Source organism: Harpia harpyja, chromosome 4 (genome assembly GCF_026419915.1).
Source record: "Harpia harpyja isolate bHarHar1 chromosome 4, bHarHar1 primary haplotype, whole genome shotgun sequence".
NCBI lineage: Eukaryota > Metazoa > Chordata > Aves > Accipitriformes > Accipitridae > Harpia > Harpia harpyja.
In genome coordinates, this window is record NC_068943.1 from 85,158,159 (window position 1) to 85,172,506 (window position 14,348).

A 14,348-nucleotide genomic window follows, 5' to 3' on the forward strand; every position below is an offset into this window, starting at 1 on the left:
GCCCAAGCACCCCATGAGGACGCCCACATCCCCTGTGGGGACACCCACAGGGGACCCCACCCTCTGTTCCCACGGGACCCCCACAGATCCCCTAAGGGACCCCCACACGTCCCACTGGTCCCATCCCATAGCCCACCCCCCCCCAGTGGGTCCCCAGATCCCTCCATACCCCAGGGGACCCTGCCACCTGCATGAGAACCCCCCCATGAGACACCCCCCCCCGGGGTCCCCGCCTGCCCCAGTCCCTGGGCTGACGCCGTGGGACCCCCCACCCCACGGACCCCCGCACCCCGTGGGGCCCTTCCAGCCCCCCCCGTGTGGGGTCCCAGGGGAGCACCGACCCAAACCCCACAGCCTGGGGCTGGGGACCCCCCGGGGGGGGCCAGGCTGGGCCATGCTGGACTTAGACCCCCAGGACAGCCACGGTCCCAGTGGGGCTGCAGGATGCCTGGACCCCCCCCCACCCGGCTCTGCCCCCCCCCCCCGCCTGGCTCTAGGGTCACCCCAGTGCATTGTGGGAAACTCCCCATCACCACTGCAGGGTCCTGGATGCAGCTTTGGGGTGGGGGGGGCTTGGAGCCCCCCCATGCTGGCATGGGGCCAGGCTGGATGCCCCATCCCAAGGCTGGGGGATCGGGGGGGGGGGGGGGCACCCTTGGGTGGCAGAGGGGGGGGGGGGGCCGGGTGCCGGGCAGCCGGCCTGGGGCAGCATGATGTCAGGCGGGGGCGGGAGCTGGCGCAGGTAGATAAAGCCGGGGAGAACAGGAATCCCCGGTCCGGCGGGAGGGTGGCGGGACACGGCGGGCGCCTGCAGGTAGGAACGGGGCCGGGGTGGGGGTCCCCCGCACCGTGGGACCGCTGGCCATCCCGGGATGTAGGCCCCCATCCCGCCGGCATGACCCCGGCCCCCCCCGCCTCTTCCCTCCCACCTTCCTCCCGGTTCTTCCTCCTCCTCTGCCGCCCCGGCATGGCCTCGCCGCCGCCGTCGCCCCGCAGCCTCCGCACCCACGGTCCTGCAGCCCCCGTCGCCCGGGGAGCCTTGTCCCACCGTCTCGGTACCCACCGGCACCCCTGCCCACAGCTGGTGGCCCTGGGACCCCATCCCATAGCCCTGGTAGCCCTGGGAACCTGCCCTGTAGCCCTGGGACCCCATCCCATAGCCCTGGTAGCCCTGGGAACCTGCCCTGTAGCCCTGGTGGCCCTGGGACCCCATCCCATAGCCCTGGTAGCCCTGGGAACCTGCCCTGTAGCCCTGGTGGCCCTGGGACCCCATCCCATAGCCCTGGTAGCCCTGGGAACCTGCCCTGTAGCCCTGGTGGCCCTGGGACCCCATCCCATAGCCCTGGTAGCCCTGGGAACCTGCCCTGTAGCCCTGGTGGCCCTGGGACCCCATCCCATAGCCCTGGTAGCCCTGGGAACCTGCCCTGTAGCCCTGGTGGCCCTGGGACCCCATCCCATAGCCCTGGTAGCCCTGGGAACCTGCCCTGTAGCCCTGGTGGCCCTGGGACCCCATCCCATAGCCCTGGTAGCCCTGGGAACCTGCCCTGTAGCCCTGGGACCCCCATCCCATAGCCCTGGTAGCCCTGGGAACCTGCCCTGTAGCCCTGGTGGCCCTGGGACCCCCATCCCATAGCCCTGGTAGCCCTGGGAACCTGCCCTGTAGCCCTGGTGGCCCTGGGACCCCATCCCATAGCCCTGGTAGCCCTGGGAACCTGCCCTGTAGCCCTGGTGGCCCTGGGACCCCATCCCATAGCCCTGGTAGCCCTGGGAACCTGCCCTGTAGCCCTGGTGGCCCTGGGACCCCATCCCATAGCCCTGGTAGCCCTGGGAACCTGCCCTGTAGCCCTGGTGGCCCTGGGACCCCATCCCATAGCCCTGGTGGCCCTGGGACCCCTGCCCCACAGCTCTGCTGGCCCTGGGACCCTGTCTAATAGCCCTGGTAGCCCTGGGAACCTGCCCTGTAGCCCTAGTGGCCCTGGCAACCCCATCCCATAGCCCTGGTGGCCCTGGTCCCCCTGCCCTATAGCCCTGGTAGCCCTGGCACCCCATCCCATAGCCCTGGTGGCTCCAGTCCCCCTGCCCTATAGCCCTGGTGGCCCTGGGACCCTATCCCATAATCCTGGTGGCTCTGGCATCCTTCCCATAACGCCGGTGGCTCTGGTCTCCCTGCCCTATAGCCCTGGTTGCCCTGGGACCCCATCCCATAGCCTCAACAACCTCCAGTCCCCTCCTCGCAGTCCTGCTGGCCCCGGGACCCCATCCCTTAGTGTTGGTGGCCCTGGGACCCCATCCCTTGATGTTGGTGGCCCTGGGACCCTGTCCCCTAAACCTGGTGGCCCTGGACCCGTACTCCATAACGCTGTTGGCCCTGGGACCCAGCCCTATAGTTCTGACACCCTCCAGTCCCCGTCCCCCCCCCATAACCCTGGTGGCCCTGGTCCCCTTGCCCCATAACCCCAAGGCCCCGGTCCCCCTGTTTGTCCCAGACCCCAGGGACACCCTGTGTCCCCCTACCATCATCACCGCCCCATCAGAGCCCCGTCACGGCCACCAGGACAGGGCCGGCATCGGGGTGACCTGAGGCCACGGTGATGGGCTGGCAGGTTGGCGTCGGGGCTGTGCCGCTGTCCCACGGCCCCGTGGCGTCCCTATCTGTCACATCTCCCGTCAGCCCCTCCGGTGTCTCCTGCATGGCTTGGGATGTCCCTGCACCGTGTCCCACCGTGGCCAGCATCACCCCACGTGACCCCTGGCTGTCCCCTGTGTCCCCAGGCTCACCCCGGGGGGGGCCTGGCCAGGCAGGGAGACCCCGACCCGGCCCCTCCGGCACAGCCAGGGCAGGGGAGCGGGGATGGAGCGGAGGGTCCATACCGGTGGGACGGCCGGGGCAGGGACGGGGACGTGGCAGGGACAAGAATGGAATGATGGGATGGGGATGGTGGTGGCAGCCGCGCGATGGCATCGGTCCTGCCCGGCCGTGGACTTGGACCCCGAGCTGGCCGGGAGGCGGGGGACAGGGATGGGGACAGGGACGGGCAGCGGGTGAATGATTAACCCGGCCCCGCGCGGCATTCCGGGAACGGCGGGGCCTGGTGCGTGCACGCCCGCGGCCACCGAGCGCTGCCGGCGCGGCTGTGGGCGCCGCGCGTGTGTTACGTGTGCCGCGTGCCGGACGGCCCCACGCCGCCGTGGCCGGGCTGTGCCTGCCCCTGCCTGGCCCAGGCGACCGGTGGCGGGGCCGGCTGTGCCGAGCCGTGCCGAGCCGTGCCGTGCCGCGGCAGGGCTGGCCCACGGCCGCGCACATCCCGCAGCCCTGTTCCGAATCATTTTGGGGCCGAAACCGGAGCGCTGGCCGGTGTCCACGCGTCCCCCGAGCGCTGCAGCGCCGCGTGGGCGCCGGCACCGGGCACCGACGGCCGGGCGGAGGCGAGGGGTGACGCCGCAGCGTGGGGGGGCCGTGCCGGCAGGCGGGCTCGGGGCAGTTCCCACGGCGGGCGAGGGTGCCGGCTCCCTCGCCCCCGGCCTGCCGGCGCGGCCGCCCCGGCGCGGATGCCAGCGTGGTGAGGTGGAGCTGGGAGCGGCCGCCAGAACTGGTTTGGCCGGACCCGAGGAGGTGTCTGGGCTGGGCCGCCGCCACGCTCCGCTTCCTGCTCCCGCCGGCGCCACGCTCGCCCGCCGCGGCTCAGCCCGGCAAAGTTCAGCCCGGCTCAGCCCGGCTCACTTTGGCCCAGTTTGGCACAGCCCGACTCAGCTCCACTGGCCCCAGTCCGGCTCAGCCGGTACCTCCCAGTGCCACCAGGCTCTCGGTGGTGACGTGGGGGCACCGGAGAGGGTCCCCTGTGGGACGTGGAGGCGCTGGGGGATTCTCGGTTGTCTCGTAGGGGGTTGCGCTCGCTGCCAGGCTCACGCTCCCGTCCTCCGGCTTCGGCATTGCGATGGGGTCGGATGGACGGGGACGCCCCGACCCTCGGCAGCCGCGTGGAGCTTGGCCGGACCCCCGTGGGGTGCGGGGGGCTGGGGGCAGGCGGGGCGGTGCTGAGTCACGCCGCCGCGCGCTGACTCACCGCTTGTCTGGGCGCCGGCAAAAACACCACCCGGGAGGGTGCCAAAGGTGGGCAGCCCCTGGCAGCGCCGCGGCACTGGCTGCCCGCGCCGGTGCGGCGGCGGCGGCTGACGGCGTGCGGCCCACGTGGAGTCCGGCACGGCGTCCGGTGGGGGCTGCCCGCACGTGACTTCGGACCCCCGGTCCTGCTGTCCCGGGGACGAGGAACCGGAGCCTCGTGCGGTGCGGGACCCGCTCTCTCCCCCCTCCCCAGATAATGCCATGGACGGGGGGGGCTCAGCAGAGCAGCCTCCGGGAGCCCCCTGGGCCAGGCAACGCGGAGCAGGAGGGGGTCCCCGGCGAGTGGGACGGGGGCGAGGGGCCGCCCGAGGTCAAGCGCTCCCAGCCGCTCTTCATCCACGGCAGCAGGTGGGTGGTGGTGGGGGGGCCGGCCGCCGAGGCTCTCCCACGGAGGCTGGGGGGGTTTTCCAGCGGATCGAGGGGCGACACAGGCGTGGGGATGGGGGCACGGGACCTGGTGCTGGGGGGTCCGAGGGAGCTGAGCCCCTCTCTGCCCGCAGCCGGCAGCTGCCGGAGGAGGAGCCGCGCGCCTCGTCGCTGCCCAGCATCCCCAACCCCTTCCCGAGCTCTGCAGCCCCTCCAACTCGCCCATCCTCAGCAGCCCGACCCTGGGGCAGGGCCCCCCCGCGAAGGCGTCTCCCATGTGAGTCAGGGGGCAAGGGGCTGGGTGGGGGGGGGGGGTTCAGACCCTGGGGACGCGGGATCCCTTCCCGCCGGGTGCCCTGACGCCCGCCCCGGCACGTGCCGGCAGGTGGTGAAGGTGTTCGGCGAGGACGGCGCGTGCCGCTCGCTGGAGGCGTCGGCGGGGACCACGGCGCGGCAGCTCTGCGAGACGCTGGTGCGGAGGACGCGGGCGCTGCAGGACCACAGCTGGGCCCTGGTCGAGCAACACCAGCACCTGGCCCTGGGTGAGCCGCCGGCACGGCGCGGCGCGGCGCTGGGCCCCCCCGCCGGCTGCCCCGCTGAGCCCCGTCCCCCCCCGCAGAGCGGTGCCTGGAGGACCACGAGTCGGTGGTGGAGGTGCAGAGCTCCTGGCCCCCGGGCGCCGACAGCCGCTTCGTCTTCCGCAAGAACTTCGCCAAGTACGAACTCTTCAAGAGCAACGCGGTACGTGGCCGCCAGAGCAAAGCCCGCGGGGACCCCCGTGTCCCACGGGAACCTGGGTGCTCCACGGGGACCCGTACGCCCCACGGAGACCCTGAGCACCCCGTGGGTCTCCCCTGACCCCCCTGTCCCCCCAGCAGTCCCTCTTCCCCGAGGTGATGGTGTCCAGCTGCCTGGAGGCGAATAAGAGCATGGCACACTCCGAGCTCATCCAGGTACGGGGCCACCGTGCCAGGCTGTGCCGTGGGGACCCCGCTGTGCCGTAGGGACCCCGCTGTGCCATAGGGACCCTTGCTGTGCCGTAGGGACCCCCGCTGTGCCGTAGGGACCCCGCTGTGCCGTGGGGACCCCGCTGTGCCGTGGGGACCCTGCTGTGCCATGGGGACCCCATCGTGCCATGGGGACCCTTTCTGTGCCGTGGGGATCCCGCTGTGCCGTGGGGACTCTGCCATGCCACGGGGACCCCGCCGTGCCATGGGGACCCTGCCGTGCCCCTCAGCCCCCATCTCCCCCCAGAATTTCCTCAACTCCGGGAGCTGCCCGGAGGTCCAGGGCTTTCTGCAGCTGCGGGAAGCCGGGCGCAAGGTCTGGAAGCGTTTCTACTTCTCCCTGCGCCGGTCGGGGCTCTACTACTCCACCAAGGGCACCTCCAAGGTGAGGGCATAGGCGGGAGCACGGCCGGGGGGTGCGGCGGGGCCGGCCCTGACTCCCCCCCCCCCCCCCCCCAGGACCCCCGGCATCTCCAGTACTTCGCTGACCTCACCGAGTCCAACATCTACTACGTGACGCAGGGCAAGAAGCACTACGGGACGCCCACCGAGTTCGGCTTCTGCATCAAGGTGGGGATGTCCCTGCTTGGCTGGGGGCCGGGGGTCCCGGTCCTTCCGTGTGCCTTCGCCTGTCAAGGGATTTCTGCCCCCCCCGAAAGCCATCCGGGGCTGCCCCATGACGGCTCCGGTCTCTCCCCACAGCCCTACAAGGTGCGGAGCGGCGTGAAGGGCCTGAAGCTGCTCTGCAGCGAGGACGAGCAGAGCCGGAGCTGCTGGATGGCGGCTTTCCGCCTCTTCAAGGTGAGCCCCGGCCCTGCTGGGGTGTTACCAGCCCCGTGCCAGGGCGATGCTGGGGGGATGCTGGGGGGATGCTGGGGGGATGCTGGGGGGATGCTCACATCCCTGTGCTGGGGGATGCTGGAGGGATGTCCCCATCCCTGTGCTAGAAAAGATGCAGGATGGGCGTCCCCGTCCCCATGCGGGGTAGATGTAGATGTCCCCGTCCCCATGCGGGGTAGATGTAGATGTCCCCATCCCCACACTGGGTGGATGCGGAGGTCCCCGTCCCCACACCAAGCGGGTGGTCCCTCACCCCACTGCGGGATGGAGGCCCCGTGGGACCCTCCCCATCTCACGGGGCTGTTCCCCCCAGTACGGCATGCAGCTCTACCGCAACTACCAGCAAGCGCAGGCACGGCTGAACCAGCCCCCCTGGATCGGCCCCACACCCCTGGTGAGTGCCGTCCCCCCCCCCGCAGCCCCCATCCCGTGGGGAGCCCCCAGGTCACCCCCTGCTCCCCCGTAGCGAAGCGTCTCGGACAACGCACTGGTGGCCATGGACTTCTCGGGGTGCACGGGCCGGGTGATCGAGAACCCCAGTGAGGTGCTGACGGTGGCCCTGGAGGAGGCGCAGGCCTGGAGGGTGAGTTGGGGTGCAGCGGTGCAGGGGGGTGTGTCCCCCCCCCCAAGCCCACCCTAACACCCGCTCCTTGCTTTGCACGGCCAGAAGAAGACAACGCACCGGTACAGCCTGCCGGCAGCCTGCCAGAGCTCCCCGCTCAGCGCCGGTAAGCAGCGCCCAGCCGCAGGGTCCCATCCAGCAGAGCCGGGTTGTGCTGGGGGGGGGGGTCCTTGCCCCAGGTGGGGGTTCCCCCCAAGCCTGACACCCATCTCCCCGCAGCCATCCACCGCACCCAGCCCTGGTTCCATGGGCGCATCTCCCGGGAGGACACCCAGCAGCTCATCGGCCGTCAGGGCTTGGTGGACGGGTAGGGGACCCCGGGGGGTTTGGGGTCCCTGGGGCTCATGGCGGGGGGGGGACACATGGGACCCCTGGGGGGTACGTGACCCCAGGGGTTATAAGGCCCTGAGGCTCATGGGGTGATACAGGACACCTGTGGGGATGGGGGGAAACTTGCTGGGGGGGGGGCATGGGATCCGGGGGGGGTGGGGACCCCCAAGGGTTTGCAGGGGATCTGCAGCCCCCAGGGGTTCGAGGAGGGAGGGACAGGCCCCCGGGGCTCCCAGAGGGATACAGGGGTCCCAGGGGGTACAGGACCCCAGGGCTTTTGGGGGGGTACCTGGGACCCCAGGGGTGACACAGCGGGGGCAGAGGGGGCCCGGAGCCAGCGGTGATGCCCCCCCTGGGACTCGCAGCGTCTTCCTGGTGCGGGAGAGCCAGCGCAACCCCAAGGGCTTCGTCCTGTCCCTGTGCCACCTGCAGAGAGTCAAACACTATCTCATCCTGCCGGTGAGTGCCGGCGGCGGGGGGCCAGAAGGGGCCGGGGGCTGCCAGGGTGTGCCGGGGCTGCGGGGTGCTGACCCGTGTGTGTCCCCCCCCCCCGGCAGAGCGAGGAGGAGGGACGGCTCTACTTCACCATGGACGATGGGCAGACCCGCTTCGCCGACCTCATCCAGCTCGTGGAGTTTCACCAGATCAACCGTGGCATCCTGCCCTGCAAGCTGCGGCACTACTGCACCTGCGTGGCCCTCTGAGCCCAGCACCGCGTGGCATGGCCGGCACGGCACAGCTCGGTACAGCCCGGCACCACCAGCACGGCACGGCTTGGCGTAGCCTGGCATTGCCGATACGGCACAGCTTGGCGCAGCCCGGCACCACTGGCACGGTTTGGCACAGCCCGGCACGGGGTGGCAGGATTGGGGCCAGCTCGGCGCAGCACGCGCAGGGACGAGGACGGCTCCTCCACCGCCAGACGCCCGCCCTGCGACCCGGGTGCCGGCTCTGCCCGCGGGGTCCTGGGGTGCCAGCACCGCCGGGCACCCCCACACTCAAGCACTTTCTCCCCCCCACCCGACGGCACCAGCCCCAAGTGTCCCCGAGTGTCCCTGCGGGGGCCTGGCACTCCTCGTCCCCAGGCCAGGTGGGCTCGGGGGTCCCCAGCCCCAGGAGTGGGGTCCCTGGGGGGGGGGGGATGAGGGGGGGACCCATCACCATGTCCCCCACGTCCCTGCAAGGCCAGTTGAACTGTGACGTGTTTTATACCAGTGAGAATAAAGGTTATTTTTTCAGAGCTCCCGCCTCGCCCCCTCTAAAGGAAAAGACGGGGTGCTGGGGGGGGGGGGGGGGCCGTCCCCACAGCCCCCCACTGCCAGCGGGCGCATGTCTGGCAGCGTCCCCGTGTCCTGCCGTGTCCCCACGGTGCCCTGGGTCCTGCACAAAGACCCCTCTGTGCTCCTCGGGCACCACGTGCGGCTCAGCCACGCGGCCGACCGGCAAATCCCGGGGAGGGGGGGATTAGTGGGGGAGGATTAAGGGCCTGGATTTGGGGGGGGGGGGGGCCCAGGGCTGGGCCAGCTGCTATTAAAGGCGGGGGGCCGGGGAGCGGGGCCGCGGCCACGCCATGGCTCCCAAGACGGTGCTGATCACCGGCTGCTCCTCCGGCATCGGGCTGGCGCTGGCTGTCCGGCTGGCGCGGGACAAGCAACGCCGCTTCCGAGGTGAGCGGGACGGGGGGGGACCCCGACCGCCCCCCCCCCCCATTCCCAGGGGGAGATCCTGTGCGGGGCTGAGCCGCCTCTGCCCCCAGTCATCGCCACCATGAGGAACGTGGGCAGGAGCGGGGCGCTGGCGGCGGCGGCCGGATCGGCGCTGGGCCGGACGCTGGAGATCAAGCAGCTGGACGTCTGCGACGAGGGCTCCATCCGCGCCTGCCTCGACAGCATCCCCGGGCGCCACATCGACGTCCTGGGTGAGCCCCGGGACCCCGCTGCTCCCACCGCGTCCCCGTGGTGCCCCGCGCCGGGGAGCCCAGTGCCGGGGACCCTCCGTGCTGGGGCCACCCCCATGCACCAGGGACTGTCCACGTCCCACGCTGGGGACCCTTTGTGCGCCCGGCGCTGGAGACCCTCTGTGCCAAGGACACCTCGTGCACCAGGGACATCCTGCACCGGGGACCCTCTGTGCCGGGGACACCCCGTATACCGGGGACCCTCCTCACCCCCGTGCTGGGGACCCTCTGAGCGCCGGGGACCCTCTGTGCACAGGGCGCGGGAGACCCCCCCCATACAGGGGACGCCCCACTGATGCCCCGTGCCCACAGTCAGCAACGCCGGGGTGGGCATGGTGGGACCCCTGGAGTGCCAGAGCCTGGCGGCCATGCAGAGCCTCATGGACACCAACTTCTTCGGCCTCGTCCGCCTGGTCAAGGAGGTGCTGCCCGACATGAAGCGACGCCGCGGGGGCCACATCGTGGTCATCAGCAGCATCATGGGCCTGCAGGGTAGGGGGGGGGGAAGCGGGGTGCCCTGGTGGGACCACCCCCCCCTCCCCCAGCCCTGACTGGGACCCCCCCACACCCACCCAGGCATCGTCTTCAACGACATCTACGCTGCCTCCAAATTCGCGGTGGAGGGTTTCTGCGAGAGCCTGGTGGTGCAGGCGCTGCGCTTCAACGTGGCGTGAGTGCCGGGGGCTGGCGGCCGGCGCAGCCCCCCCCCCCGGGGCGGAGGGGTTTGGGGGGTGCCAGGGTCCCCAGCACCCTGTGCCCGGGCAGGATCAGCCTGGTGGAGCCAGGGCCGGTGACAACGGAGTTCGAGGCAAAGCTGTACGAGGAAGCTGAACGCACTGACTACTCGCGGACTGACCCCGAGACGGCCGACATCTTCACCAACCTCTACCTGAGGAACTCCAAGGACGTCTTCGCCAGCCTGGGCCAGACCCCCGAGGACATCGCAGAGGTGACAGGCAGATGGGTGGCCCTGCCGGGCTGGGGGCTGCCCTCTTCCCACCCCCCTGGCCTGGCCTGGCAGCCCCAGGCTGGGCTGGGCAGTCTAGAGAAGCCTCAATTAGCCCTAACGAGGTGCAGCGACCCCCCAGCTGGCAGTGGGGCAGGGAGCCCACCCTGGCAACTGCTTCCCCCTGAGCCCCATCCTGATGGGGCTGAGCCCAGCTGGGAACGGGGATGGATGGGGATGGGGATGGAATGGGAATGGGGATGGGATGGAGATAGGATGGGAAAGTGTTGGGGATGGGGAGAGGATGGGAATGGGGATGGGGGTGGGGTTGGGGATAGAGATAGGATGGGAAAGTGTTGGGGATGGGGAGAGGATGGGAATGGGGATGGGGATGGGATGGAGATAGGATGGGAATGGGGATGGGATGGAGATAGGATGGGAAAGTGTTGGGAATGGGGATAGGATGGAAATGGGGATGGTGATGGGGTTGGGGATGGATATGGAGATAGGGATGGGATGCAGATAGGATGGAAAGGGGATGGGGAATGGAGATGGAGATGGGAATAGGGATGGGGATGAGGAGGGGAAGGGGACAGTAACGTCCCCACATGCAGCACACGCTGCGGGTGATCGAGGCGGCCCGGCCGCCCTTCCGGCACCAAACCAACGTGGCGTACACGCCGATGGCCGCGCTGAAGCACGCCGACCCCACCGGCGCCCTCATGACCGACGCTTTCTACAAGCTGGTGTTCAAGTACGACGCGGTGCTGCGGCTCAGCCTCCGTGCCATCCGCCTGCTCCGCTGGAAGGCCCAGAAGGTGAAGGAGGGCGCCCGGCTGCTGGGCTTCAAATAGCCCCCACGGCCCCCCGGCACCTCCGGGCACCGTGCCGGCGCAGCCGCCCGGGCGCCCGGCTCACCTCGGGGGGTGGCTCGGAGGCGGGGGGCGAGCAGGGCCGGGACCCACGCGGGGTTTCGCTTCCTGCTCCCGGCCCAAAATAGCGCTCGCCGCCGCTGTATTAAAATCGGGAGTGGTATTTTTAACCAGCGCCGGGCGAAAAAGCAGAGCGGCTTCCTCCGAGAGTGCAGCGCCCGTGACGGGGCTGGGAAGGGCTGGCAGCTGCCCTCTGCCTGCCTCCCGCTCCCTGGGGGCACCCGTGGGCATGCAGCACCCCAGGGTCCTGGCCCCCCCCACCCCGGCCACCAGCAATGGCTGCATCGTCCTTCCCGCCGGCCACTGCTGCAGGGTTGGCAATGCCCCGTGGCCGGGGGCTCCCGCACGATGGACTGTGTCACCCCCCCTTCGGCACTGAGCCCCACAGCACTGGGGCGGGGGGGGGGGGCTGCAGGGCACCATGCCGGCAGCTCGGCTGCAGCGCTGGGTGCAGAGGGTGCAGGAGGTGGTGCAGGGACAGGAGCAGGGTGCAAAGGGTGCGCGGCGTGTTCAGAGAGTGCATTGGGGGGGGTGTGCATGGGGGGGTTTGCACGGTGGGTGCATAGGGGCTGCAGGGACTGGTGCAGGGTGGGTGTGGGTTGCATGGTGAAGGCTGGGTGCAGGGCTGCTGGGTGCAGCGTGCATGGTGGGTGCAGCATGGGTGCAGGCCAGGCACCAGAAGCAGGCGTGTTGGGGGGGGGGGACCCCAGCACCCTGCGCTGCCCCGAGGGCTCCCCTCCAGCTCGGGGGGGTGCGTGTGTGTGTGTGATGGCGGGGGGGGGGGTGCAGCCCATGCCGCCCCCCTGGCTGGGCACAGGGTGCTCGTGTGTGGGCGCCTGGCGTGACTGCACCCAGGAGGTGAGAGCAGGGGGAAACCGCAGGGAGGCCCGGCATGATTCACGCGGGGCCGTTTCTCAGAAACCTTCCCGGCTCCCACCGCGCTTCCCGGTGCGCCTGCACCGGAGACAGGGACACCCCGCAGCCTCGCCAGTGCCTAGGATGGAGGGTGCGGGGATACACGTGTGGCATGGATGCGGGGTCCCCGATGCAGCCCCCCCCCGCAAAACCACTGCCAGGATCCCCAGCCCCACGTGCGAGGGGCTGGATGGTGGCTGCGGCGCCGTGCACCATGCACCATGCGCCGTGCACCATGCACCATGCACCCGTGCACCAGCCCGTGCCATGCACGTGGCCTCCCCGGGCCCAGGCGGCTCCAGGCACCTTGGGGACAGGATGGGGGGGGGCAGGAAGAGGAAATATTTTTGCATTATCCCCCCCTTCTTGCACAAGTTAATGGCAAAGCGGCGGTGGGGACCACGGCACCGGGGCTATGGCAACGGCGCAGCACCTGCGGGATGTGCAGGGGTGACATCAAAGTGGCGCAGAGACGCAGCCTCCCCCCCACTGTGGTTTCTGCAGATTTGACTAACTTTCTCCGCTCTGGGGGGCAGGGACGGGGATGGGGGGGCTGCGCCCGGCCCCAGGGAGCAACAAGAAGGGGGGGGGGGCTGGCTGCAGCTCAGCCCCCCCAGCACAGAGCCACAGCCATGGGAAATGGGGCTGAGGGAGGACAGGACCCCCCCAGACTCCCCCAGCCCCACGGTGTCCCCCAGTCCCCAGGGAAGCAGCAATGGGGCTGCTGTCGGGGGAAGCGGGGGGGGGGGAGCAGGATTGACCCCAACATTTACTGCAGAGCAGGGGTGGGCAGCGGGTGTCTGGGGGCAGCGGCGCTGCGATGGCCTCAGCCCATCTCGCCAACGCCCGCGGTGGGAAGAGGGGGGTCCCGGGCAAAGCAAGGGGGAAACGGGGAGCTGCTGTGGCCTGAGCTGGGGGGGGGGGGCTTCTCCATCAGTGGGGGGCACCTGGGCTGTGCTTATGGCCGAGGAGCATCATCTCCAGCCTGGGAGGATCCTCCCTGGTCGCAGAGCACCATTGCAGAGCCCAGGAGCATCATCCCCATCCCACCCTTCGCCGCAGCCCCGCCGGGTGCTGGGGTGGAGGCTTTGCCCGAGGGGCCGAAGCCGCCCGTGTCGGAAGCAGGTTCTTCTAAAAACAATTGTCTGCCGGGACTTTCCTTTCCCCGTCGAGCCTGCGTGTGACAATTGTCAGCCGCTCCCCGCGCTCTCGCTCCCCCGAGGATTTCGCTGGCTGCCCAGGTGCGCCGGCTTGCTGCGATGCAAATGTGGTGCCAGATATAACCCCGCCGGAGGGAATGGCTCGGTGGCGCAGGAGCGTGCGGCTCCCCGGGGGCTTCACTTCCCTCCCGGCGAAGCGAAGGGGGGGTATCAGGTGTGACGTGAACCTGCTGCCCCCGTCGTGGTGCTCCGGTGACAGCCACGGCCCCGTCCCTATTTTTTTGCCTGCGCCCACGTGTCCCCCGGCAGGGTGTGCGGGTCGGAGTCCCGGGGTTGCAAAACCCCCCCTTGGCTGTGCCGGCGTTGGGCACACGGTTCCGCGTGGGGGGGCACTTGCGAGGCCCCCATCCCGCCGTCGCTCAGCTCCCCCCAAGGGAAGCGCAGAGGTGGCCCCGTGCCCCGCTCACCCCTTGTCCCCCGGTTTTTGGGGGCAGCGGGAACCCCGCACCCTCCCGGGGGCAGCGGGAGCCCGGCAGAGCCACCCAGCCCACGCGGAGGGCTGCGAAACGCCGGCGGGTCCTCGGCGGGATGGCACGGAGGAGCGTGACTCAGTGAAAGGCTGGAGAATTGGGACAAGGAGGAGGTGGCGGCGGTGACTCAGTCGTCCCTCACCCACTCTCCCCTCCCGGCACTGCTGGCCTTTGGGTGCTGGACCGCTCCCCAAGGGGGAGCAGGAGCCGGCTGGGATGCTCCGAGGATGCAGTTCAGCACCGGGTAGAGTTTTATAGGATTTTTCGTGCGTTACAAAGCGTGTTTCAACACGACGGGGCAAACGAGTTCCTCTCTGCTCTATCATAATTACAGCATATCAGCAGATAAGGATCTCTCTGTCATAACACCAACTGAACGTTTTTATAAGCCTGGTGCTTTAAAGGGGTTTTGGTTCCAGGCAGAAGAGGGGTGAGGGGGTTTTTAGCAGCAAAACAGCTCTTATTCAGGGGAAAGCCAGGCTGGGGATAGGCTCTGGGATTCGCTGCCCCCCAGCCCTGAGCCCCCTCAGCTGGCCCGGGGCTGCGAGCACTGGCAGTGTTTCACCCAGTCCTTCAGAGTTACCTGGCAGTGTCACAGCAAGGGGAAAATAACTCTTGGT

The 14,348-nt window shown here is 70.0% G+C and overlaps 2 protein-coding genes across 2 annotated transcripts; both read left to right on the forward strand.

Annotated features, from left to right (window-relative positions):
• Positions 1 to 786: 786 nt before the first annotated feature.
• Positions 787 to 8,379, forward strand: GRB7 (growth factor receptor bound protein 7). The gene is given in 17 exon segments (XM_052785411.1): positions 787 to 814; positions 4,317 to 4,471; positions 4,624 to 4,685; positions 4,688 to 4,723; positions 4,726 to 4,766; positions 4,875 to 5,031; positions 5,109 to 5,230; positions 5,365 to 5,442; positions 5,744 to 5,881; positions 5,956 to 6,066; positions 6,199 to 6,297; positions 6,650 to 6,730; positions 6,803 to 6,919; positions 7,004 to 7,064; positions 7,178 to 7,265; positions 7,654 to 7,747; positions 7,846 to 8,379. Coding segments are annotated over 16 exon segments (1,584 nt in total). The 5' UTR covers positions 787 to 814; positions 4,317 to 4,319; the 3' UTR covers positions 7,993 to 8,379.
• Positions 8,380 to 8,803: 424 nt separating this feature from the next.
• Positions 8,804 to 11,238, forward strand: LOC128140938 (retinol dehydrogenase 8-like). Its single transcript, XM_052785418.1, has 6 exons — positions 8,804 to 8,955; positions 9,045 to 9,206; positions 9,558 to 9,737; positions 9,822 to 9,915; positions 10,011 to 10,194; positions 10,806 to 11,238. The coding sequence occupies exons 1-6, from the start codon at positions 8,859 to 8,861 to the stop codon at positions 11,043 to 11,045; spliced, it is 957 nt and encodes a 318-aa protein (XP_052641378.1). The 5' UTR covers positions 8,804 to 8,858; the 3' UTR covers positions 11,046 to 11,238.
• Positions 11,239 to 14,348: the final 3,110 nt, after the last annotated feature.

Bases quoted from the DNA above. Each gene is read 5' to 3' on its own strand.
- LOC128140938 (XM_052785418.1), top strand. From the start codon at position 8,859: ATGGCTCCCAAGACGGTGCTGATCACCGGCTGCTCCTCCGGCATCGGG. The intron at 8,956-9,044 runs GTGAGCGGGACG...CTCTGCCCCCAG, and splicing joins CAAGCAACGCCGCTTCCGAG to TCATCGCCACCATGAGGAAC. The intron at 9,207-9,557 runs GTGAGCCCCGGG...CCGTGCCCACAG, and splicing joins GCGCCACATCGACGTCCTGG to TCAGCAACGCCGGGGTGGGC.